At 41.8% G+C, this 21,968-nt stretch overlaps 1 protein-coding gene across 1 annotated transcript in view; it reads left to right on the top strand.

The window, feature by feature from the left end:
* Positions 1-21,968, top strand: part of LOC138287793 (guanylyl cyclase inhibitory protein-like) — a 203,257-nt gene that overhangs the window by 61,476 nt on the left and 119,813 nt on the right. Inside the window, exon 2 of the mRNA XM_069228625.1 lies at positions 8,658-8,790. Coding sequence (XP_069084726.1) covers positions 8,658-8,790 — 133 coding nt within the window. The remainder of the gene's footprint in view (positions 1-8,657; positions 8,791-21,968) is intronic.

The raw sequence follows: 21,968 nt of genomic DNA, 5'->3' as shown, positions 1-21,968 counted from the left end.
TTTACCCAATCAACCTTCTCTGTTTAAGTGCCCTAAAGCAGAACAGTTCAGTAAGGGACTTACAAATACATTTCCTCCTATTCTATTGATTATGCCTCGATGGGATATTAATTTGGTACTAACTTACATTTTGGTTACTCGATTTGAACCCTTACATAGTTGTCTTTTAATTTTTACTTTCAAAACTGTTTTTCTGGTTGCTGTAACCAGCTTGACGTGTTAGTGAATTGCAGGCTTTAAGTGTGATTCCCCCTTTCATGACTTTCTATGCAGATAAGTCAGTGTTGAGAACCAGGGCTGCTTTCCTGCCAAAGGTGGTAACTCCTTTCCACTTGGGCCAGTATAGCACACTTCCTACGTTCTACCCTCCTCCACATCCTTCTAGAGAGGAGAAAAGGCTTCATCGTTTGGACCCTAAAAGGGCGGTGAGGTTTCATGTGGACAGAACTCGTGATTTCCTGGTGGATGATCAGCTGTTTGATGGCTATGTGGGCAAGATGAAAAGGAAAGCGGTGCAAAAGAGGATATCATCCAGACGAATCATCCTGTGCATAAAGATCTGCTATGCCATGGCTAACAGAGAACCACCTTAAGGTATTAGAACTCATTCTACTAGAGCTAAGTCTTCTACTTCTGTTGCAGCTAGAGCTGTCTCTGTATTTGACATTTGTAAAGTGGCAACTTGTGCCTCTCTCCACACGTTTGTGAAGCACTATTGATTTGACTTTGAAGTGAGGAGGGATGATCATTTTGCCTGTTCCGTTTTAAAAGATTTTTTTTATTTAGGCAGCCAGTAACCCACCTCTGAATGCAAGGCTGCTTAGGGATTCTATTCAAAAGGTAAGGAATCCACAGGTAGATGTATCCATCAGAAGAACAAGTTACTTACCTTCAGTAATGCTTTTTCTGGGGAATACAGTATCTATTTGTAGTTCCTCACTGACCCACCCACCTCCCGGTTGCTTGTCTGCATATGACAAAAAGGAATCTGGTTGCATATTATGTATTTATTATTTCATATACGTATTTGTGTATATATATAAATTGTGACACGTTGTTGCATTTGTGACGTTGGTTTCACCTGTTCGCCTTGAAGGCACAAACAAAGTGGGTGGAAAATGAAGTTAATACGCCAATGAAGACTTGTTATGGCTCAAATGACGTCAAACAGAGTTGCATGCATTGCCAGGGCATTGTGACATCCTCATCGAGGTGAAGAACTATGAAGAAAAGTTTCTGTGGAATGCTGGTGCATTGGGATATTCAAAAGGTGAGGAATCCTCTTGTAGATACTGTATCCACCAGAAAAAGCTTTACCAAAGGTAAGTAACTTTTTATTTTTCACTATTCACAAAACTGCATTTTAATAGTAAGTTAATGAGTGCAGAAACCCACAGTCGGGGTGGAGAACTCTGCACATAAAAAGGTAGGACATGATATGTCTTGTAGCGATGCTTCCTTTAGACCACAATACGACTGAAGGTAAGCACCTGGTATATTTATTTAGGTACTCTCCTCTATGACCACCAGCAGCTGTTCCTCCCCCAGTCAAGCTCCAACTCACTTCCCTGGAACGCTCACTCATTTCAAAGATCTGAAACTTAGAACATGGTACACATCCAAGTTCCAATTCAAGACTTATTTATATCATAACAATATGCTTATTAGGACTCACTTAACTGGCGCAGACACAAGAGGTGAGTTCCTGCTTTCTGACACATGCCCTTACCCTGGCCAAGCAGTGTACTGCTCTGCCCTAGAAGGCTGATAGGCCCCCATCTACCATGCAATGTAAAAGAGATGTGGCCAGATAGGCAAGTAGCGAGCAGTTGGCACTGAAAATAGAAGACAGCAGGGGGTGTAGAAAATACCCCATTGTGAAATGTGGATTGAGCTCCTGGAAACATTTGAACAACCTGACCCATGAGGGGGACATTGATTATGAGCTGCCTCCATAGCATGAGAGATGAGATTAGGGTTCCAATTTTCAATGTGATCGTGTTGGAGGGTGGAGTGTTTTTGTTTGACAAAATATTGTTACAAAGTATAATATGATCTGGCAATTGTCAATCCTGCGTTGTGCTGCAATATGTCATGCTTACAATATTTATGAAAAATGTGATATTTGATGAAATTATTGCTATCCTGTACTAAGCATTGCACTCACAGATGTAAGGTTGCGTTTTGTTGATGAAGGTTTATATTACTAAAAGAAATAAACAGATCAAAAAAAGATAGGGCAGGACTATCTTTTTATGGTCGGAGCTGTCTGCCCTGACTGCAGAATCTCTGCACTTGCAATCGTACTATTAAAATGTATTTTTTTTAATACTAAAGAAGTGTAAACTTACAAAAACATGTAAGTTTACCTTTTGTGTGATCAGGTCCTTAGTGTTTGTAAAGTTTATTAATAATTAGAGGCAATTAAACAGGGTTTAACCCCAAGCTCAATTATTTCTGACAGTGTGTTGGACTTTCTACTCTGTCAAAGCTAATGAGTAGCTGATGTAGCACATGCTAAGGTTGTCAGTGGGAGCTGTTCTTGCTTTACAGGTGGGTAGGGTAAGAGTGACACTTACTTTCCATGGAACAATTTCTGCAAAAGCCAGTCGAATAAACATAAATATGTGCTTCTCAGTGACCCAGCCCTCTAGCTTTTCTAGTAACTATTTCATAAAGCTGTTTCCTTCTGCGTCAAGGAGTGCAACATGTTGGTAGCTCCCAGGGTATATTTGTTACCCTCTTTCATGCATGGGATATAAAATAGAGCCCTTTCACAATGGGGAAATTGTTCCCAATGTTGGAGCGTTTGAATATAGTACATTAAGTGGTTAAGTCCATTTCATCATTTGTCATTTAAAAAACATCTAGAGGTATCAAATATGGGCCTAAAGCTGTTGATGATGGAGATCTGTAAATCATTGATGCCTGAATCAGTTTAATTATACTTTGTTCATTGATTGTTTCCCTCAAGAAATTTGGCTTGATAGTTGTAAAGTTAGTATAAATAGCTTACACAAATGGTAAAATAAGGCGATCAGGGGAATGAATCATAACGCCCTTTCCTGTTTAACCAACCACCAACAGGATCTAGAGTTGTGGTCTTAATAGAATCAAAAGGAGCTACTCAGTCATATTATCGATGCTCTAAGTGCAATTGCTGAACTGACAGTTGGTATGTTCTATAGGGGTTTTAGTCAGGGAATCGTTTTGTAATGTAGCTTTAAGTGCACTTCTAGAGCATTGTCTATAGCTGATTTTTATTTCCTTCCACCTGTTAGTGTATTTCTACTGTGTCTCTCATATCTTCTCCATTAATCATTTGGTCCTTTCATGTGACCTTGAGGCAGTGAGTTGAAATTGCAATATTCAAAATGTTCTTCATTCCCAGCAAGATCATTGATATGTGATCGATATTGTTAAGCATCATTTTTAAAGCCACTGAAACCTTTTACCATAAATTGGTACATTGTTTTCAGTAGTTTTGTATGTGTCACCCCATGATGGCCCGAAATGTTGTTGGAAAATAATATATTGACCTCTGTACAAAGATATATTTGGAGATTTGAAGACCTTTATTTCGATTTACAAACAAACACAGTTGGTAAATCTAATCCAGAAGTACCAATTTAAGCAAAATATCCAGACATAAATAATTCAACTACTATGGTTTTTCCAGTGCTAATATGTTTTTCACACCAAACAATTAGCAATAGTAGCTAGGCTCAGGAAGGAATATTGTTCTTGTATTCGTTAATTAAATCATGTCTGTTTGCTGTCTGGATTTTAATCCCCTCTCCCACTTAAAAAAAAGTATACATGTCTCTCTTTGTGTGGGACAACACTTGTATATAATATTTGCCCCATGCTACAATTGGGTGGGTACGTGTTTTCTACCTGCCACTACTTCTTTGGAACAGAATGATGACTTCAAGATGGAGTCTGGATTTTCACACAGTAAGTAAATAATGGATGCTATACTCAATATTTACATCTTTATAGTATGTCCATTTAATGAGTAAGGAAAGTACATTTTGCCCTTTTAATTCCCATCCTCGTATAGGCTATTACTTGTATATACATTTGTCATAGGCAAGAATCAGGCAGCTACAAGCCGCTGAATCTTTACAGCAATACCACAGATTCAGTATGCTGTCTGGATACTTCAGCAGACATATACCAATTTATATTATAGTCAATTCTTATGTCTTTATAATATGCCCCTTTAATGAGAAAAGTACATGTAACGTTTCTCTTGTTTATAAAGCCCCAAAAAGTAAAATTCGGAAATGTAACCATTTCATTCATCATCACCATATGTACTCAAGATTGCTATAGGATAACATTTTTAAAATTAATATTTATACTTATTCATTTCGAATGACAGTGCTCATATCAGTGCGTGTATACATCTATGATGACATCACCTTAATATGTTATATTGGGATGTTAATTTGTTTTATATGTTTATCAATTCTGGTCAGATTAATTCATTGTTTTTGTTTAACCGGACTGGAGTTTTGGTAGCAATTATGCCTTTATAATCTTGCTTTGAAAGATACATTAATCTTAGCTGTCTATGAGTAATGGGCTATTATATCCTTACAAAAAAGACCATGTTGATACAATTTCTTTTCTCTTAATTTTGACTGGGGATTTTAGAATGTATACATTCGGTAGAATACCACAATTGATTATGATATCATCACATATGAGTGTCAGTGATAGACAGTGATTTGAACTAATTATGTTCCCGCTTAAATACCATTTTCTACATTTTCATTGACATAAATCTTGAACTTTATGATGAGACTAAGGGCCAGATGTACCAAACAGTTTTGCACATTCTGTGTCTATGGGAAAATGTGTTCGTACATATGGCCCTAAGTGTAGTATTTCCATGTATGACAATAACCTGTTTCTGATAAGGGATATCTGAAACGAAACGCAGTGGCTGTCTATGGCTGGAATAACGAATAAAGAGTTAACAAAGAATTGAAATTACACCATTTGTGTGATTGATTTAAACAGACTCAGTTTTCACAAACATTGTTAGACTTGGCATCCCTGGCGTGGTCTCCCCTAACTTTTTGCCTTAGTTTCCCAGGTTGTTGATGTGTGCTGGGCTCTGTTTTTGCTGGACTTTTTACTCTGGGCACTTTACCACTGCTATGCAATGCTAAAGTGCAAGTGCTCCTTTGTAAAATATATGTGTAATTGAATTTCCATGATTGGCAAATTTGATTTACTAGTAAGTCCCTACTAGTAAGTCCCTAGTACAATGTAATAGAGGTGCCCAGCTCCTGTAAATAAAATGCTACTAGTGGGCCTGCAGCACTGGTTGTGCCACCCACATAAGTAGCTCTGTAATCATGTCTCAGACCTGCCACTGCAGTGTCTGTGTGTGCAGTTTTAAACTGCCAATTCGACTTGGCAAGTGTACCCACTTTCCAGGTCTATATCTTCCCTTTTTATACTTGTAAGGCACCACTAAGGTAGGCCCTAGGTAGCCCCATGGGCAGGGTGCAGAGTATGGTAAAGGTGGAACATGTACTTTTGTGTTTTACATGTCCTAACATGAAATACTGCCAAATTCGGCTTTCACTGTTGCAAGGCCTATCTCTCTCATAGGTTAACATGGGAGCTGCTTTAAATATTATTAAAGTGCAGATTTCCTTTGGGAGCAGATAGACATGTGGAGTTTGGGGTCTCTGAACTCACTATTTAAAAATACACCTTTTAGTGAAGTTGGTTTTTAGATTGTGTGTTTGAAAATGCCACTTTTAGAAAGTAGGCATTTTCTTGCTTCAACCATTATGTGACTCTGCCTGTTTGTGGATTCCCTGTCTGGGTCAGTTTGACAGTTGGGCTGTTTGCACCTCTCTCTAGACAGTGGAACAAAGGGGGCTGGGGTGTAGCCTGCATATCCTGATGAGCCATCTGTGCTGGTAGGAGGGGAGGAGTGGTCACTCACCCCTGAAAGAGCTGTGCCTGCCCTCACACAATGCAGTCTCCAACCCCATGGTGTGTGTCTGGGGCCTAGCCTGGGCAAGGCAGGATCTCACAAACAAGAGAGACTTTCCTTTGAAGAAGGCCTACTTCAAAGGCATAAAGGGGAATAAGAAGAGCACCCAAAACCCCTGACAATTAGATCACTTCTGGAATCAAGAGGAACCTCTGCCAAGGAGAAGAGCTGAGGAGAAGTACTGCCCCTGCCTATGACTATGCTTTGTTGGGCTATCCTGCAGTTGCTGCTTCTATCTGTGAAAGGGGACAAAGACCGGGCTTTGTGATATATTCCTGCTTGAGAAGAATCCCCAAGGGCTTGGACTGAGCTTGCCCCTTGTTCTGAAGTCTCAGGGCCATCAAAGACGTCCCCTACCAGCACCTGGACTCTCTGCTGAGACTCCTGCCCTGACAAGTGGTGCCCTATCCAGTCCCTGGGCCCTTGAAAGGATAAGCTGGTGATAAATCCAAGAAAAATGACTTCGGACGACTCCGGACCGATGCCGCCTGCAAACTACTCCATGGTCCTCGCCTGAGTGCGATGACCCTCACTGCTCCGCCAAAGTCCGTGACTCTGTGGAAGTCACCGCACCACGTCGTGACCGCCGGTTATCGACTCTGCCCGAAGTGCGTGGATTCCATGCTTTGCTCTGACGCCACCTCAACTCCACCCCTACGCAGCAAGGACCCAATGCCTCTTCGTGACGCTTCCACTAAACCCCGAAGCACCGGAACCGACGCCGCTTCGGATCCAGTGACGCCACGATCCCCGACTTTGCGCACCGGCTTGCTTTCACATTTTACTAAGGTACTGTACCTGGGGGTCTGTGTGACTCCGTACCCTGTGCCATTGGCGTCAGATTGTGGGAACGACTCCATCACAACGGTGTGTTATCACCTCATCAAAGCATTTTGTGTCTCTAAGCACTATTTTTGAGTTTAATCTTTAAAAATTAATATCTTGACTTGTGTATGCCGGAGTTTTATTGTTTTGGTCTTGTTTTGTTAGATACATTTTGGCTATTTTTCTTAACCTGTGTTGAGTCATTTTGTGGTGTTTTAACTGAGTTACTGTGTGTGTTGGTACAAATACTTTACACATTGCTTCTGAAGTTAAGCCTGCCTGCTCGTGCCAAGCTACCAAGGGAGTGAGCGGGGGTTAACCAAGGGTGATTCTTCTTTACCGTGACTAGAGTGAGGGTCCTTGCTTGGACAGGGGATAACCTGACTGCCAACCAAAGACCCCATTTCTAAGACACATTATATGTTATATCGATCTGAGTGCACACTGCTGTTTTACTTTTTTTTTTGTTTTACTTAATTACAACTTGTTCTGGAATACTCTATAAAATGTATGATAAACTTCTGTCATCAAAAAACAAAATCCAGTTGATTCCAAAAGTTGTTGAATTGTTTCTAGGGTGACTCCAAATTAGGTAGATACTCCTTAACCTGATGGTATATACATATATACATATATGTAATTAAATAAATAATATATAAATATATATTTATTAATTTATTTATATATATATATCAATCTGATATCAAAAACCCCTGCATTGCCAAGGGAGGAGGGACAAATTGCCAGGTTGGGCTTGTACAAGTTTGCTTCTATATTCCATCAAGAAGCTCAATTGGTGTGGACATAGAGGGCCTGTTTCACAAAGGTAAACTTAGACATTTGGGGCCTCATTTTGTGTTTGGCGGGTGGCCAAACTCTTTCGGGCAGAAAACTGCCACTCCGGTTTTACGCCCGCTGGCCCAATTATGAGTTTTCCACTGGGCAAGCGGGCTGAAACAGCGTTTCTGCTCGCAGCTCAGTGGAATACTCACCACAACATTGACCCGGTGGGACGGCCATGCAAAAGCCGGCAGAGAGGGGACTCGTAATCCACAGGGCAGTGCTGCTTGCAGCGTTGCCCTGGTGGATTGAGACCATTGGCACCACCAGGCTGTCGACTGGGGGAAACCTGGCGGTGCGGTGGTCAGTGTCTTAATGTGGAGGCGAAACCGCTGCTTTGCCAGACATCCAACCTCCATTGGGCCATGGCAGACTCATGACCGCCAGGGTGGTAATGAGGGCCTTGTAGACCAAACGTCTAAATTTACGACTTTGGGGATTCACAAAGGGCATTTACGAGTAGTATCTTTAGGTCCGTACTGTGAATCGGGCCCTTTGTATTTTTTTCAAGGTATCAAAAGCATTTTTGGTAAAAGTTGCATTCAAAGTGCAATATTCTCCAAGCACTGCTCACCCTGCAAAATAACCTTTGGTGACATGTTTTGATTAATTCCTGGATTGATCGGGAGCAGTTTTTGACTAACTTTATAAGAATGCACACAGTTGTCCTTGAGTGCTAAGCCCTGGAAGCTGTATGGGTTTGCTTTTTTCACTGACAGAGCCCGATTTTTAAAACATTCTGGGTCCAATTCTCAAAGGTAAACTTAGACGCTTGGTCTAAACTTAGACTAAACGTCTAAGTTTATGACTTTGGGAATTCGCGGATTTCCGCCCCAAGTATGGACATAAAAATGGTGAGCTAAATTTAGAACGACCGTCTACGTGTACCTATGTGAATCAGGCCTATGGTATTTGAAAACAATCTTCCACATTAATCAAAAGGTACCTCTTTGTGTTTGGTTTCCAGAAAGTTTGTGCAGGAATGCCCCAGCGGACTGATAACTTTACACGAATTTCGGAGACAGTTTTGTGAATGTACAGTGGGAAATGAGTCTTCAGAGTATGCTGAGCAGATTTTCCGAGCACTGGACAACAATGGGGTAAGGATGTCTCTAATTACTGAGGAACACACAAGCAGTTAGACTAATGCTTGATCCTATAAAGATCACATACCTCAAAATTAACAAGTATTACCAAAGTATTGCTTTATTACCTAGTTTCACAGAAATGTCAGATGTGAGAGTCGCTTACATTTTAAAATGCAGCTGTTACATCAGAGTCATGCAGAATCACATTACTACCTGACCATGTTACATTAAAGATATAATCACTGTTATTTGCACCTCGCAAGTGAATTGTCTCCTATTTGAGAAATAACAATATGCCACCTTATGTTGCAAAACGTAGTTGTGACACAAGATTAATGAATTAACTTTAATATCTCAGTAAAATATGCTTCTTCTCTTTAAAAACTTTGGTGGCGTCATGTCTTTAGTTACCACCACACATGAATGTCATGCAGCATTTGGTATTAAAGGTTACCAGCAAATAGTCAGAGCATTGTAGCTTCGTCACTTTTAGTTGTCACACTCGTTACATCATGAGGATGCAGTAAACAGTACCAAGTGTTCGACTGACAGACCTCTCCAAGGCAAAACCTCTAAATAAAACTCAAATACTACTCCTAGAATGGGAGACTGTTCAAGACTGGCACCCTGACTCATCTTGTCTCCCCAGTGCTTAATTTGTTAAAAAAAAAAAAAACACGGCCCTCGGCAGGAGGCCACTGCAGCGTTCACCACCCGGCCCGCGCTGCCAAAACACAGCCACCGACCATCAAACCCCTACAAGTGTGACATTTCAGACTATTCCTTGCCCCCAAAGCTATAAGAATGGCTTGGGCAGTGGGTATTAGTCATTTTAGTATATATTTAATTAATAAGCAACTGTTCCTGTGCTTATCTCTTAATTCAACAGACAGCACTACCATGTGGCATTCTGTCATTGGTTGGGTGTTGAAAATGAAGTGCCGGTGCCCAGCAGCCGACACCACTGGCTCAATTTACTGTGCATCCCTAAACGAAACATACTACTGATGGAATTTCATTGTGAATGCAAGCTTCAAAACCTTGGAACTCCTTGCCAGCCTGGAGAATACATATGCAGGATCATTCAAATATCCTGAAAAAAGTAAAATCTGGTTATTCCTAAAATAATTACTCTGATTATAATCTGATATAAAGCAGAACAATGTCTATGGTCAGAGCAGACTATTCTATCCAAGTGTTCCCCAGGTCACCATAGTAGAACAGCCAAACCTGCACATGGCTAACTGTTACACTTCATGCATTTTGGCACCCTGTTTTATTTATTTAATTGTGTATTTATTTTGCAGTTTCTATAGCACACTCCATCAGAAGGTATCAGTGTGCTGTAGATGAACAATGATGAAGACGACCAATATCACTTACATTGAAGCAGATGACAATTGTTAATAACTCTGTAATATGTGGCCATGTTTCACGGAAGCAAACAGAGCTGAAGTTGATAGGAATGACTGAACAAGAAAAGAAAGTAGACAAAAGTTAGAGTGGGGAGAAGTAAAGTGAAAGTAGAATTGCTGTGAGAGTAAATGAAAGATCGAATTAGTGACGAAAGTATACTCACAAAATAAATCAATGATAGACCACAACACCAACAACAAGTCGTCTTTATAGTCAAGAGAAAAAAATGATTTAAGTGAAGTTCAAATGGTTGGTATTCAGGGGCAGATTTAAGAGCCTCTAGCGCCACCTTAGCGCTGCCATAGTGTAATTTTTTTACGCTGAGGTGGTGCTTCAGTGGCATTTTCCCCGTGCCATATTTAGAAAGTGGTGCAATGCATGCATTGAGTCACTTTGTAAACCCTTGTGACACATTATCCCTGTGCCAGGCATAAAGTATGCAAGAGGGGCATTCCCCTGTTTAGGGGGCCAAAAAATAGCACAAGGAAATCTAATAGATATCCTTGCGCCATTTTTTTCAGCACTTTTAACGGCTGCTCAGAGCAGGCATTAAAAGGGGGATTGCCATTATTTATAATGGGTCCCTATGTACTCTGCAGGACTAGCACTAACATTTTGGCGCTACTCCTGCAGAGTATATCGATAGTGTATAAGAAAATTATGCTATTGCCCCCTACCCTGCGCCATGGTGCACCATATTTTAAATATTGCGCACACATGTTGGCGGTAGAGGGTGCTAAGTGGCGCAAGGAAAGTGGCTCTGCACTATGTGCAGCACCACTTTTCTTAAATCAGCCTCTCAGTTTTTTATAAAGACTAGTGGTGGTTCAGCAACTCCGACTTTGGCTACTAAGCCATTTCATGTAGAGGTCGCTGCCCGTTTGTTATCATTTTGTCATGCTATCAACTGTCGTTGGAGTATCTGCGTCTATAATCTACAGGAGTCTACAGGAGTCGAGTGTACTCGGTATGGGCCAGATAACTAAATTCCTTTAGAGAGCCCTAATAAAGTGTCTCCAGCATGACCAGCTACTACAGTACCAGCCCGGAAGCAACCATATTAGATTATTACAAAAGCCTCACAATTCAATAAAACATAATCACTAATAACACAGCCAGCTAATGTGAGGAATGATCCTCCAAATCTTTTAGGAATTTTGGAGGACCCTAATGTAGATCATCCCAAATAAGAGACAAAGAGATCTATAAATTTAGCGGGCATCTTAGAGGACTCTATTATAGACCTTCCCTTTAGGTTATGACATCTATAACTAAAGTAAAACTTGAAGTCATATACAAATGCACTTTTAGAGCATAGCTCTAATTCAGGGCTTCCAGGTGAATTTCTGTTCTTTTTCTCACCCTATTTACCAGTCTTGTCTCGTTCCCGTAATGACAAGACCTACAGAATTGGTAGCCCAGCTGTGACATACAGCACAGATCTTGCTGGGTTGAGAAGAAAAATATTAAAGAAAGGTCTTCTGTAATCACCACAAAGGTAAATGGCACCAGCAGAATAAATGATGGCTGAAAGCAGCCATTATTCACAATGGTATTGTGGAATTTTATGTCAAGACCGGAGGCTCCTATTATGCTTAACTTTCCTTGCTTTTATATAACAGCAGCAGTCAAGAAGAAAACTACAATTCCCAAGAGGCAAAAGAAAAGAGCCAATGGGAACGAAATAATAGTACAGTAATATTAACAAATAATCAAAGCACACAGGTATTATGATGTCACTTGACTGCGAACAGCCCCCTTTTCTTGCTTGAGAAGATTAATAAACCCGAAATAAAGGTAAAATAGATAGAACAATTAACAGGGCTAAAACAAGAGAAAACTAATCTTGCCAAAAGTTCATAAACCCTGGAAAAGGGAACTTGGAAAGGCGCAGAGGTAAGAGAGAATTCTTCATGTTGCTAGAGGAAGAGGATCTCCGTGAAGAGCCGAGGAGGAAGGCGTCCTTCTCAGGATGTTGGCTGCAATGGAGTCTGGTTCACTAATAGGGTGGGAAAAAAAAAACAAAGTTAGAACATTGTGGAGGGATAATACTCGCCTCCGTGTCTTTAATAAAATTAAGACTTTCCTTCATAAATTACTAGGAAAATCTAAATTTTATGTCAAGACCGGAGGCTCCTATTATGCTTTTTTAAAGCGTATTAATTACAATGTTAGAAGGATTAACAATAGGTTTGCAATAAAAAAACTTTGAATGCATTTTCATTGGACCAATCTACTGATCTAAGAATGTCCTCAAGACTGGAACCAGCCCAAAAAGCTTTAGAGGCCATGGCTCCTCTGGCTGAATGGGCTCCAAAGGTCGAGGTGTCGATCCTATCGGGCCAAAGTGGGGGAGGACACAGACTTATAGGGTTTCCTAAATGAGATGAGAAGTTGGGAAACAGAAAATGTTCTTAGATCTGCAGTTTTTTGTTCATAAACTTTGAGACATTGTCCCACGCAGAGTTTGGAATGATCAGGAAAATATGGGTAGAACACTGAGGAGAGATTTGTTTTAGTTCGCCGTTGTATGGTGAATAACACTCTAGTCGGGGTGAACTGACGAAAAGAAGCGTCTAAGGCTCTAACGTCAGACAATCGTTTGATAGAAAATAGACAAAGCAGCATAGTTAATTTTGCGGAAAGCCTCTTTAAAGAAAGGAAAGAATTATCAGGCCATGATGAGAACAGATGGAGAACAACATTAACATCCCATAACTTACGTATTTAGGAAGAGGAGGATTTGAAAATGTTATGTTTCCCTGCTGGCTTTCCATTGATAAGAGTGTTGTTTGAAGAAATCGCCGATCTGTAGAGATTGATAGTTCTAAAAGATTTGCCTTTGCTGGCTTCAGATGCTAGAAAGTTGATAATAAGAATCACATCCGCTGAAAAGGGACCCGAATGTTTTCCCAGGCACCAGCTATGCCATAAAGACCACCCTGACTTGTAGGCTTTTGTGATTCCTGGAGCCCATGACTGGGAAATGTATTTGGAAGCTTCTGCCGAAATGCTAGTGATAGATTGGGAATCCCCGACATTTTCCACACCGAAAGAGTAAGGAGATTGGCCAGACTTAGATTGTGAGGACGGCGGAAGGGATCTAAGAGTAGATGGGGAAAAGACTGCAAGAGGAATGGAAAATCTATGGGCAATTCTAGGAGAGTTGGGAACCAAACTTGAGATTGCCAGAATGGGACTATGAGAACTAGGGTTGCTTTCTGGCATCGGACGTGTGCAAGAAGTCAGCTGATCATAATGAAAGGGGGAAAAGTGTAGTTCAGAGAATGAGACCAATCTTGTGAAAAAGCGTCCGAAGCAAGCGCTAAAGGATCTGGGTGGCAACTGTAAAATTGAAGAAGTTGAGAATTGAGACAGGAGGCGAAAAGATCTATTGATAGAGGTCCCCACTTGGCTAGAATGGACTGAAAGGTAGGGGGATGGAGTCTCCAAATGCTTGAATCTTGAAAATGACGAGAGTGCCACTCTGCCACTGAATTGAGGTCAACTGGAAGATATTCTGCACAAACTGAAAGATGGTGGGAAAGGCAATATTCCCAGAAGGTTTTGGCCATCTCCGCTAAGGGTTTGGATTTTGTACCACCTAGATGATTTATGTAATGCACAGCCGAGATATTGTCCATCCTTAGAAGAATAGTGCAGTGTACACTGTCCTGGGGAAGTTGGCTTGGATAGAGAAAGCAAGAAGACCCATGATGGGGGCTAGAGTCCTGAGAGAGAGCGAAGCCCTACGAAGGACCCGAAGAATTTCTGATTTTATGGATTTTACCTTTGCTGAAGGAAGGTGAAGAGTGGCGGATACTGAATTTATTACGAAACCGAGGAACTCTATGTGTTGAGTTGGGGAAAAAAGAGATTTCTCTTTGTTGACGACGAAACCAAGATTGGTTAGGAAAGAGCAAATAAGGAAAATCTGTGATTGAAGAGCTGTTAGGTTCTGATTCATTAAAAGAATATCGTCTAAATAAATGTTGAGTCTTACACCCTGGGCCCTGAGAAAGGCCACAACTGGTTTCATTAGTTTGGTGAAACACCAGGGAGCTGAAGAAAGACCAAAGGGAAGGGAGGTGAAGTGAAAGAACTGACCAAGCCATTGAAATTGAAGAAATTTGGTATAATCTGGATGAATAGAGACGGATAGATAGACATCCTGTAGATCTAAACGAGCCATCTATTCGTTTTGGAGAAGGGAATCTCTGAGATGTAAGATAGTCTCCATCTTGAAATGTCGATATACTACGAACTGGTTGAACAACCTGAGATTGATTACTGGATGCATCTTTTTGTTTTTCTTTTGAACCAAGAAAATAGAACTGGTAAAGCCTGAGGGGTTCGGGAAGACATTGTGGAATGGCTTGCTTTTTGAGAAGGGACTGAACTTCTGAGGAAACAAGGTTGAACATGTCTTTTGAGAATTTTGCGAGAAGAGGAAGGGAGGATTGAAAAGGTTCTGAATAAAGTTTGATAACATAACCTTGGACTGTATTTAAAACCCAAGGGTCTTTTGTTATTGATAACCATTTTGGAAGAAAATGACGAAGACGGCCTCCTATGGGAATAGGAAGGCCAGAAAGTGCACTCACCTGGTTGGTTAGAATAGCATGATGTTCTGGAATTTCTGCCACAGTTGAACCTGCCTCGTTGAGGATAGAATTGAGGCTTGTAGTCTTGGTAGGAGTTGTTGAAAGTGCCTCTGGAACCTTGGTTATTGTAACCTCGGCCGGAAAAACAGTTCCTTGCTCTACCAGCCCTGGCAAAAACCCATTGAGAAAATGTCTTTTTTAGAGATTGTTGAGCCTTATCAAGTGATGTAAACGTAAAAACATATTTTCCAAGATCCTTCACAAAAGAATCCCCAAAATGTAAACCATCTGCTTTCAGTCCCGGATCCGCAGAAGCCAAATTAACCAATTTAGGATCCAATTTCAGAAGGAGTCCTTTTCTTCGTTTGTGTGTAATGGCTGAATTAGCATTTCCCAGAAGACAAAACGAACGTTGGACCCACAAAGAGAGTTCTTCTGGATCTATAGGAATATTGTCCAGTCTGGCTGACTCTGCTAAATCGAAAATGCGTGTGAGAGGACTGACCACATCTAACAATTTGTCCTGACATGAGGACCAGGCTTTGTCTACGCCTTTGCGGGGATCTTTACCAAATTTGGAAAAGAAAGTGATAATTGTGGGATAGATAGAAGGGGTGAGAGTGATTTTGTGAGGTAAGGTGGGACGGGGACACTCCGATCTAAGTTTGGATCTGGATTCTTTGTCGAGTAAGGTGCGTAATCTGGATGAGATGTAATCACCCACATGATCTGTGGGAAGCCACTCAGTTGAGTTAGGATGATGGATATGTGTTGGATCATACATGGGTACCTCATCAGAATCCAAAATAATCAAATGTTTGGGATCGTCTTGAGAAATCTTTGATTTCTTAGCTGGTGGTGCTGAGAGATCACCATTGTCTTTGTCAGATGCATCGTCATCTGAATCCACACTGACCAATTAATCGTCAGTATCCAGGATGGAGGAGATCACAATAGGGGAAGAAGAGTGTTTGGTTTCTGATGGACATTTAGTAAAGGATCTTTGTTTTATATTAATATTGTCCTCCTTAGAAGGAGCCTTGTGAGGAACTGCGTCCTCTGCCTTGCGTGAGGAAGCCTCACTACTCAACTGCGCCACATTCTGTTTTTTTGGCTTGGGTATTCATTGCCGGGCGCTTTCTGCTTTCCCCCGCGGAATGGGCCAACATTGTTTTGGACGTAACATTAATAACAGATTTCTCTAAATTCTTAGTAATTTCATTGAAAGAGGCAGAAACTACCTGTTGAACAGAGGCCTGAATAAAAGTATTCAACTCCTTTTTAATGGTCTCTTCCTCCATAGTCTCCTGAATTGAAGGAGAACTATCTATTTCCAGTAATAAAAGGAGCTGGCTGAAAACCAGAGAGTAAAGGGTTAATAAAACCCAGGGGAGTGAATAGAAGGAAAAGGCCCTGCCTGTGGGCATGAATAATAATGGAAAAAAGGTGGGCATGTCATTAGGAAGTGAACGAGGAAGAAATTCCCACAGGAGCACTTAGCCGGAAGAGAGTTACTGATGGACACGGAGCCAAAGGTTGCAGCGCTTGAAGAGAATTATCCGTTCGTCAGACACGGCGCAAAATGACGGCTGCCTCTGACCAAACGGAAAAACTGTCATTCAAGAGGTATGCACGCGAGGGAGAGGTGCCCGGCAATGCAGCAACATGCCGACTATATCGGTAATACAAAACAGTAGCGCGTCGCGAACACTGTGAGCAAATCAAATTTAAGAAAAACAACCAGTAAATAACAATAAAGCTATTATAATAGTAATAAGAAATTAGGAATAGTACTTAACTTGACTGCGAGCAGCAAGAAAAGAGGGCTTTTCGCAGTCAAGTGACATCATAATACCTGTGTGCTTTGTAGGAGCCACAACAACTGAAATTGAATTTTTCCAGGCACCAGGGTAATAATCTCAGTCACTTCAGACTTCCACTGCATGGTAAGCCCAGAACTACTATCCAACCTAAGGGCCTGATTTGGAGTTTGGTGGACATGTTACTCTATCACAAATGTGACTGATACCCTGTCCACCTTGCTACAAGTGCATTTTATCATATGGTACTTGTAATAAGGCCAAAAGGAAAGCTATCATGTTTGTGACAGAGTAAACCATCATCCAAACTCCAAATCAGGTTCTTACGTTCCCTGAAGTGTTGGCCTGTATCTCCTACTCATTGGTACTCATCAGTCTTTTCCTAGGCACCACCGACCTGTTTTTCAACGTTTCCACTCTTCTTAATCCAATATCCTTATTATTATTCTCTGGGTATGATATGTTGTAAGTATCTTGTTTTGTCCTGAGCCTTGTTTCTACCCTTCTGTATGTCCACCTCCTGCTCACTCTAGGTGTGTGTGTTTCTTATCTCCTGTCTCGGTTATTCCTGTCACTGCTAGGTCATCTCTGAAAGCAACATGACACATAAATAAGCACTCACATTCATGCTGATGTAAACAAGGATTTGGGGATTGTTTAGAATCCTGATACATCAAGGATGAAACACCAATACTGAAACGCTAAAGTTTGAGCCAATAGGGTTTCAAAACCACAGTTGTGTAAATGGATTTGGTGGAGAGAAAGATTCAGAGGTCATACATCAATCTGGAGGAAGCATTTTGCAATAGGAATATGATAGTCATAAAGGACGCCTATTACATGACAGTGGGAGGGAAAATGTTTCACTTGTCATTTGTGACAGAGGCTGCACCAGTGCCATCCACTTTATAAAACTAAGGACCTGATTTAGATCTCAGTAGTAAAGATCCCACCTTTGCTGTTTTTACTGAAAACCCGTCAGCCGGCTTGGCAGTCTGCCCGCCCAATTTAGATATTGGAGGTCCCATAGGCAATACACCGCTGAGTCCTGCCGCCTCCACCAGGAATCTTCAGCCACCACAGAGGCACCATTGAAAAATAGTGGCTGGTGGCGGGACTCCAGCCACTTGTACCGCTGAATGGATGTGCCTTACCGCCAACCTCCACATCAAAGCTGGCAGATGGGGGGGAATAGAGGTCAAAACATACCTTTTCTTCCCTATTCAATTTTTGACTAGACACAACTGGACAAGACCTGACAACTCTAACGCCACTGGTCCATGGAGAAACCACGACTCCCCACCATCGTCGGACTCAAAGGTAGGGGAACAGCGTTGGCTGTGTATGTTGTGGGGTCACTCAATCAGGAATTTGTAAAGCGCACTACTCACCTGTGAGGGTGTCAAGGCGCTGAGGTGGGGGGACGTGCTGCTACTGCTCGAACAGCCAGGTCTTGAGAAGTTTCCTGAAGGTAAGGAGGTCTTTGGTCTGACGCAGGTGGGTGGGAAGAGTGTTCCACATCTTGGTGGCGAGGTGAAAGAATGATCTGCCGACAGTTGTAGTTCTACGGACGCGTGGGACGGTTGCGAGGGTGAGGTTGGTGGAGCGGAGATGCCGGGTCGGGTGTAGAAGGAGAGCCGTCTGTTGAGGTATTCTGGTCTGGTGTTGTGCAGTGCTTTGTGAGCGTGGGTGAGGAGTTTGAAGGTGATTCTCTTGTTGACTGGAAGCTAGTGCAGGTCTGTCACATGGCCTATGATGTGGCAGTGGTTGTCCAGGAAGATGCTTGCGGAGGCGTTCTGGATGCATTGCAGCCTCTTCTGGAGTTTGGTCATGGTTCCTGCATAGAGGGCATTGCCGTAGTCCAGTTTGCTGCTTACGAGGGCCTGGGTGACTGTTCTTCTGGTTTCAGTGGGGATCCATTTGTAGATCTTTCTGAGCATGCGGAGGGTGTTGAAGCAGGAGGAGGAGATCGCATTGACTTGCTGGGTCATGGATAATGAGGAGTCCAAGATAAAACCTAGGTTGCATGTGTGGTCGGTGGGAGTCGGAGCGGCTCTGAGAGTGGCAGGCCACCAGGAGTCATCCCATGCGGAGGGGGTGGAGCCGAAGATGAGGACTGCCGTCTTGTCGGAATTGAGTTCGAGGCAGTTGTTTTTCATCCTTTCGGCGAAGGCCTTCATTCCTTCGTGGAGGTTAGTCATGGTGGAGTCCTTGGTGAGGGAGAGTATCAGCTGGGTGTTGTCGGCGTATGAGATGATGTTGAGGTTCTGGGATCAGGCAGTGTTAGCGAGCGGGGCCATGTAGACATTGAAGAGTATTGTGCATGTAAGCCAGTACCTGTACGTGTTTGTGCAATTGGATTGGCTGGGTGAGGTGGAGGGAGGTGTAGTTGGTGTTGTGGTTCTGTCAGATGGTGTGCACTTGCATGTGGGTCTGCTGTTGTTTTGTATGTGTGGTTGTGCGTTGTCTTGCTGTGTGTGACATTCAGGTGAGTGTGGTTGTTGTGTGATGGTCATTCTTGTGATGTGTGTAGTTGTGATGTTGTGTGAGTGTGTGTGTGTGCTTAGATGAGTTTGTGGTTGTGTTGGTTGTAATGGTTGTTTCGTGTGTGGGTGTAGTGTCAATAGTGTATGTAGGTTGTGTCATGGATGTAAGGCAATGCGTGTTTTCGGCATGTATGTGTTGTGTTGTAGTGGACTGGCAATGGATACCAGTGTGTATGTGGTGTGTTGTGTAGTTCGTTATGCAGGGAAGCACATATAGCCATGGTACAGTGTGTGTGTGTGTGTGAAACTTACCTCAGTTTCACAGCCACTGCCATTGTCCGATGATCATTTGGTCCTGCAACATCCTCCCTCCCTCCATCAGCAATCCGCTGAAAATACACCACCTGTAGAACATCTAAATATGGGCAGGAGAAGCCACCAGCCTGATGACTGGGAAAAGCACTTCACTGTGGCGGTCGGCGGCTCAGCTGTAACACATCTAAATATGGTGTGTGGACCACTGCCCGCTTGACAGAGTATTCGGGCCCTACGCTGCTGCAGCTTGGTGGTAATACATTCAAGATCTATATCAGCCCATTAGTCATTAAGATTGTACATATTCTAGCCTAGACGTCTTACAAATTAAGATCATGTCCTAGACTTTTAATGGTTATGCTGCCATAATGCTGTTTGCTCCGGGCCCACATGCATCGCTAAAACAGGCCCTCAAAGACAACAGAAAAATGCAGTGTCTACAATGAATGATACCAGAGTTCCTTGCAGTTGATATGCAGTTGACAACACTTATAAATTGAATAAGCGTAGAAAACAAGAAGTGTCAAACTTTTACATCAACAGTACCTGAAAATGCGCCTCATAGCATGGCACCACATATTGGTCAGAGTGGTTAGTCATTACTGTTGTAGTAGAAACTACCTGTCGATGGGGAGGTACTCAGTGGTGGAAATGAAGAGTAGCATGGCTCTTTGGGACTTTGGGAAACACCATTGAGCCTTTACTTTACAGCTCTTTGCACCAAAATTGCACTGCAAGATTTTGATCTGTGTTCACAGTAGGTTTATTTTTGAAACATCAACCTACCACCATCAATTCAGCATAGTAATATGCTGATATTTAGAGCTTCTGGATCCTAAAACTGAAGACCATACAACTTCTGCAGTTACTTCAAAGTTACTTCAACAGAAACTTGGAAATGAAAATAGAGAGGCAGAATAGGGACCACCAAGTGCTAGTAAAGCAAGGGTGAACCTCATTAGGCTAACCAAGGCCTTTGATATTGACAGAGGTAACTGTCATATTCCTGAAGGCAAACCTTTCACTCCACTATAGGCAGAAATCCTGAAAGGAAGTGCGCTAGCCTTGACTTTTTCCCATTAGTGACTGGTACACTGAACAGCCATGCTGTTAAAATGCGCCCGAAGAAAATAATCACAGATATCACAAAAAGTGCATAACAACAAACAAATGAATATGTACTACTGTAAAATGGATTCAAGAGAACACATGAAACCTGTGTTCCCCTATTCAGAACAAGATTTTAGTAGAACTTTCTTAATGTTAGGAAGTCTCAGTGCAAGACTAGAATGAGGCGAAAGCATTCAGTAATAATTTCCCACATGGAAGCTTCACATCATTGGCTCCTTGGACAAGCACATACAACAAATGATAAAGCTCTCATATTAAGTGAAGACAACAATGATAGAATACGCTTGGCAGACTCTGACTTCATCAGATCTAAGAAAGACAATTGAGATAGAGGAACACAAGCATGTTGATAATATGTAGAAATCACTTACCCACAGTTCCTCGTAGCTTTCAAAGTATTGTGAATAGCATGGCAACAAGCTCATCTCAGGTCAATAGGACACAATCGGTTAACATTTATTCATTTTGTATTTTAGAATGCACAAGGGAGGAACTGCACTTTACAGTGTAATGCAGCAGGGAAAGCAATAGTATCAAATGTCATTGAAACAGTAGTAAAGAACATAACTGAAACAAATACAGAATAACATTTAGCATCATATAAATTGAGGATGTTTAGAGGAAGCAGAGTTGGTGAGAGGACAGGAAGCAGAACATGGATGAGTGCTGGGATAACTAGGAAAGAAAGAGAAGATGAGGAGAAATTGGAAAAGAAGTGGAGAGATCTGTACATGGAGATAACAGGATGGCGAAGTGATGAGAGAGGATGCAACGATCAAAGAGTGGGATAAATCGTTTCAGAGAGCCTTACAATTCAAATAGAAATTAAATATAAACAGAAAGTTAAGAGGTCTTCATGGCATCTCATTTCTGCTGGAAGTGATTTCCGTTAGATGGTGCAGCTCTAGAGAAGGACTGTGAACAGATAGCATGAGTTTTCAAGTTTTCAATTCTCAGAATTTCCTTGCTTCTTAGATGTTTGTTTCCTCCTGAGATTTTTAGAATAAATCAGAGGTAATATCACTGTTCAGCCTGAATGGCTTTGAAAGGTATGCTGGATAATGTATGGGTAGCGAGTGTAATTCTCTTTGTACTGATTTGATGTGATCCAATTTTCAAGATGCCAGAGGCCCGCTGACCCGTATAATGGATAACAGCCATGACAAGGGAGAGAGAAAACATGGGCAATCTAATGAGAAATAGCATTTTCTTAATCAATTTGTGAGATTAACATGGCTTGAACCACAAGCAATAGGGCAAGAAGGGGTTCGTATTTTTTTCGGAAGAGTAGTGTCATTCTGGTCAATTTTGCTCTGTGGTTGTTTTTGAGGTCACTGATAGGCAGTGATTTACCTCAATGAGCAAGGACTTTACTTGATAGGAAGGAGTTGAAACTATCAGCTTCGAGTTTCTTTAGC

The sequence above is a fragment of the Pleurodeles waltl genome, chromosome 4_1 (assembly GCF_031143425.1).
Source record: "Pleurodeles waltl isolate 20211129_DDA chromosome 4_1, aPleWal1.hap1.20221129, whole genome shotgun sequence".
In the NCBI taxonomy this organism is placed as follows: domain Eukaryota; kingdom Metazoa; phylum Chordata; class Amphibia; order Caudata; family Salamandridae; genus Pleurodeles; species Pleurodeles waltl.
This window is presented reverse-complemented; position numbering and strand designations above follow the sequence as displayed.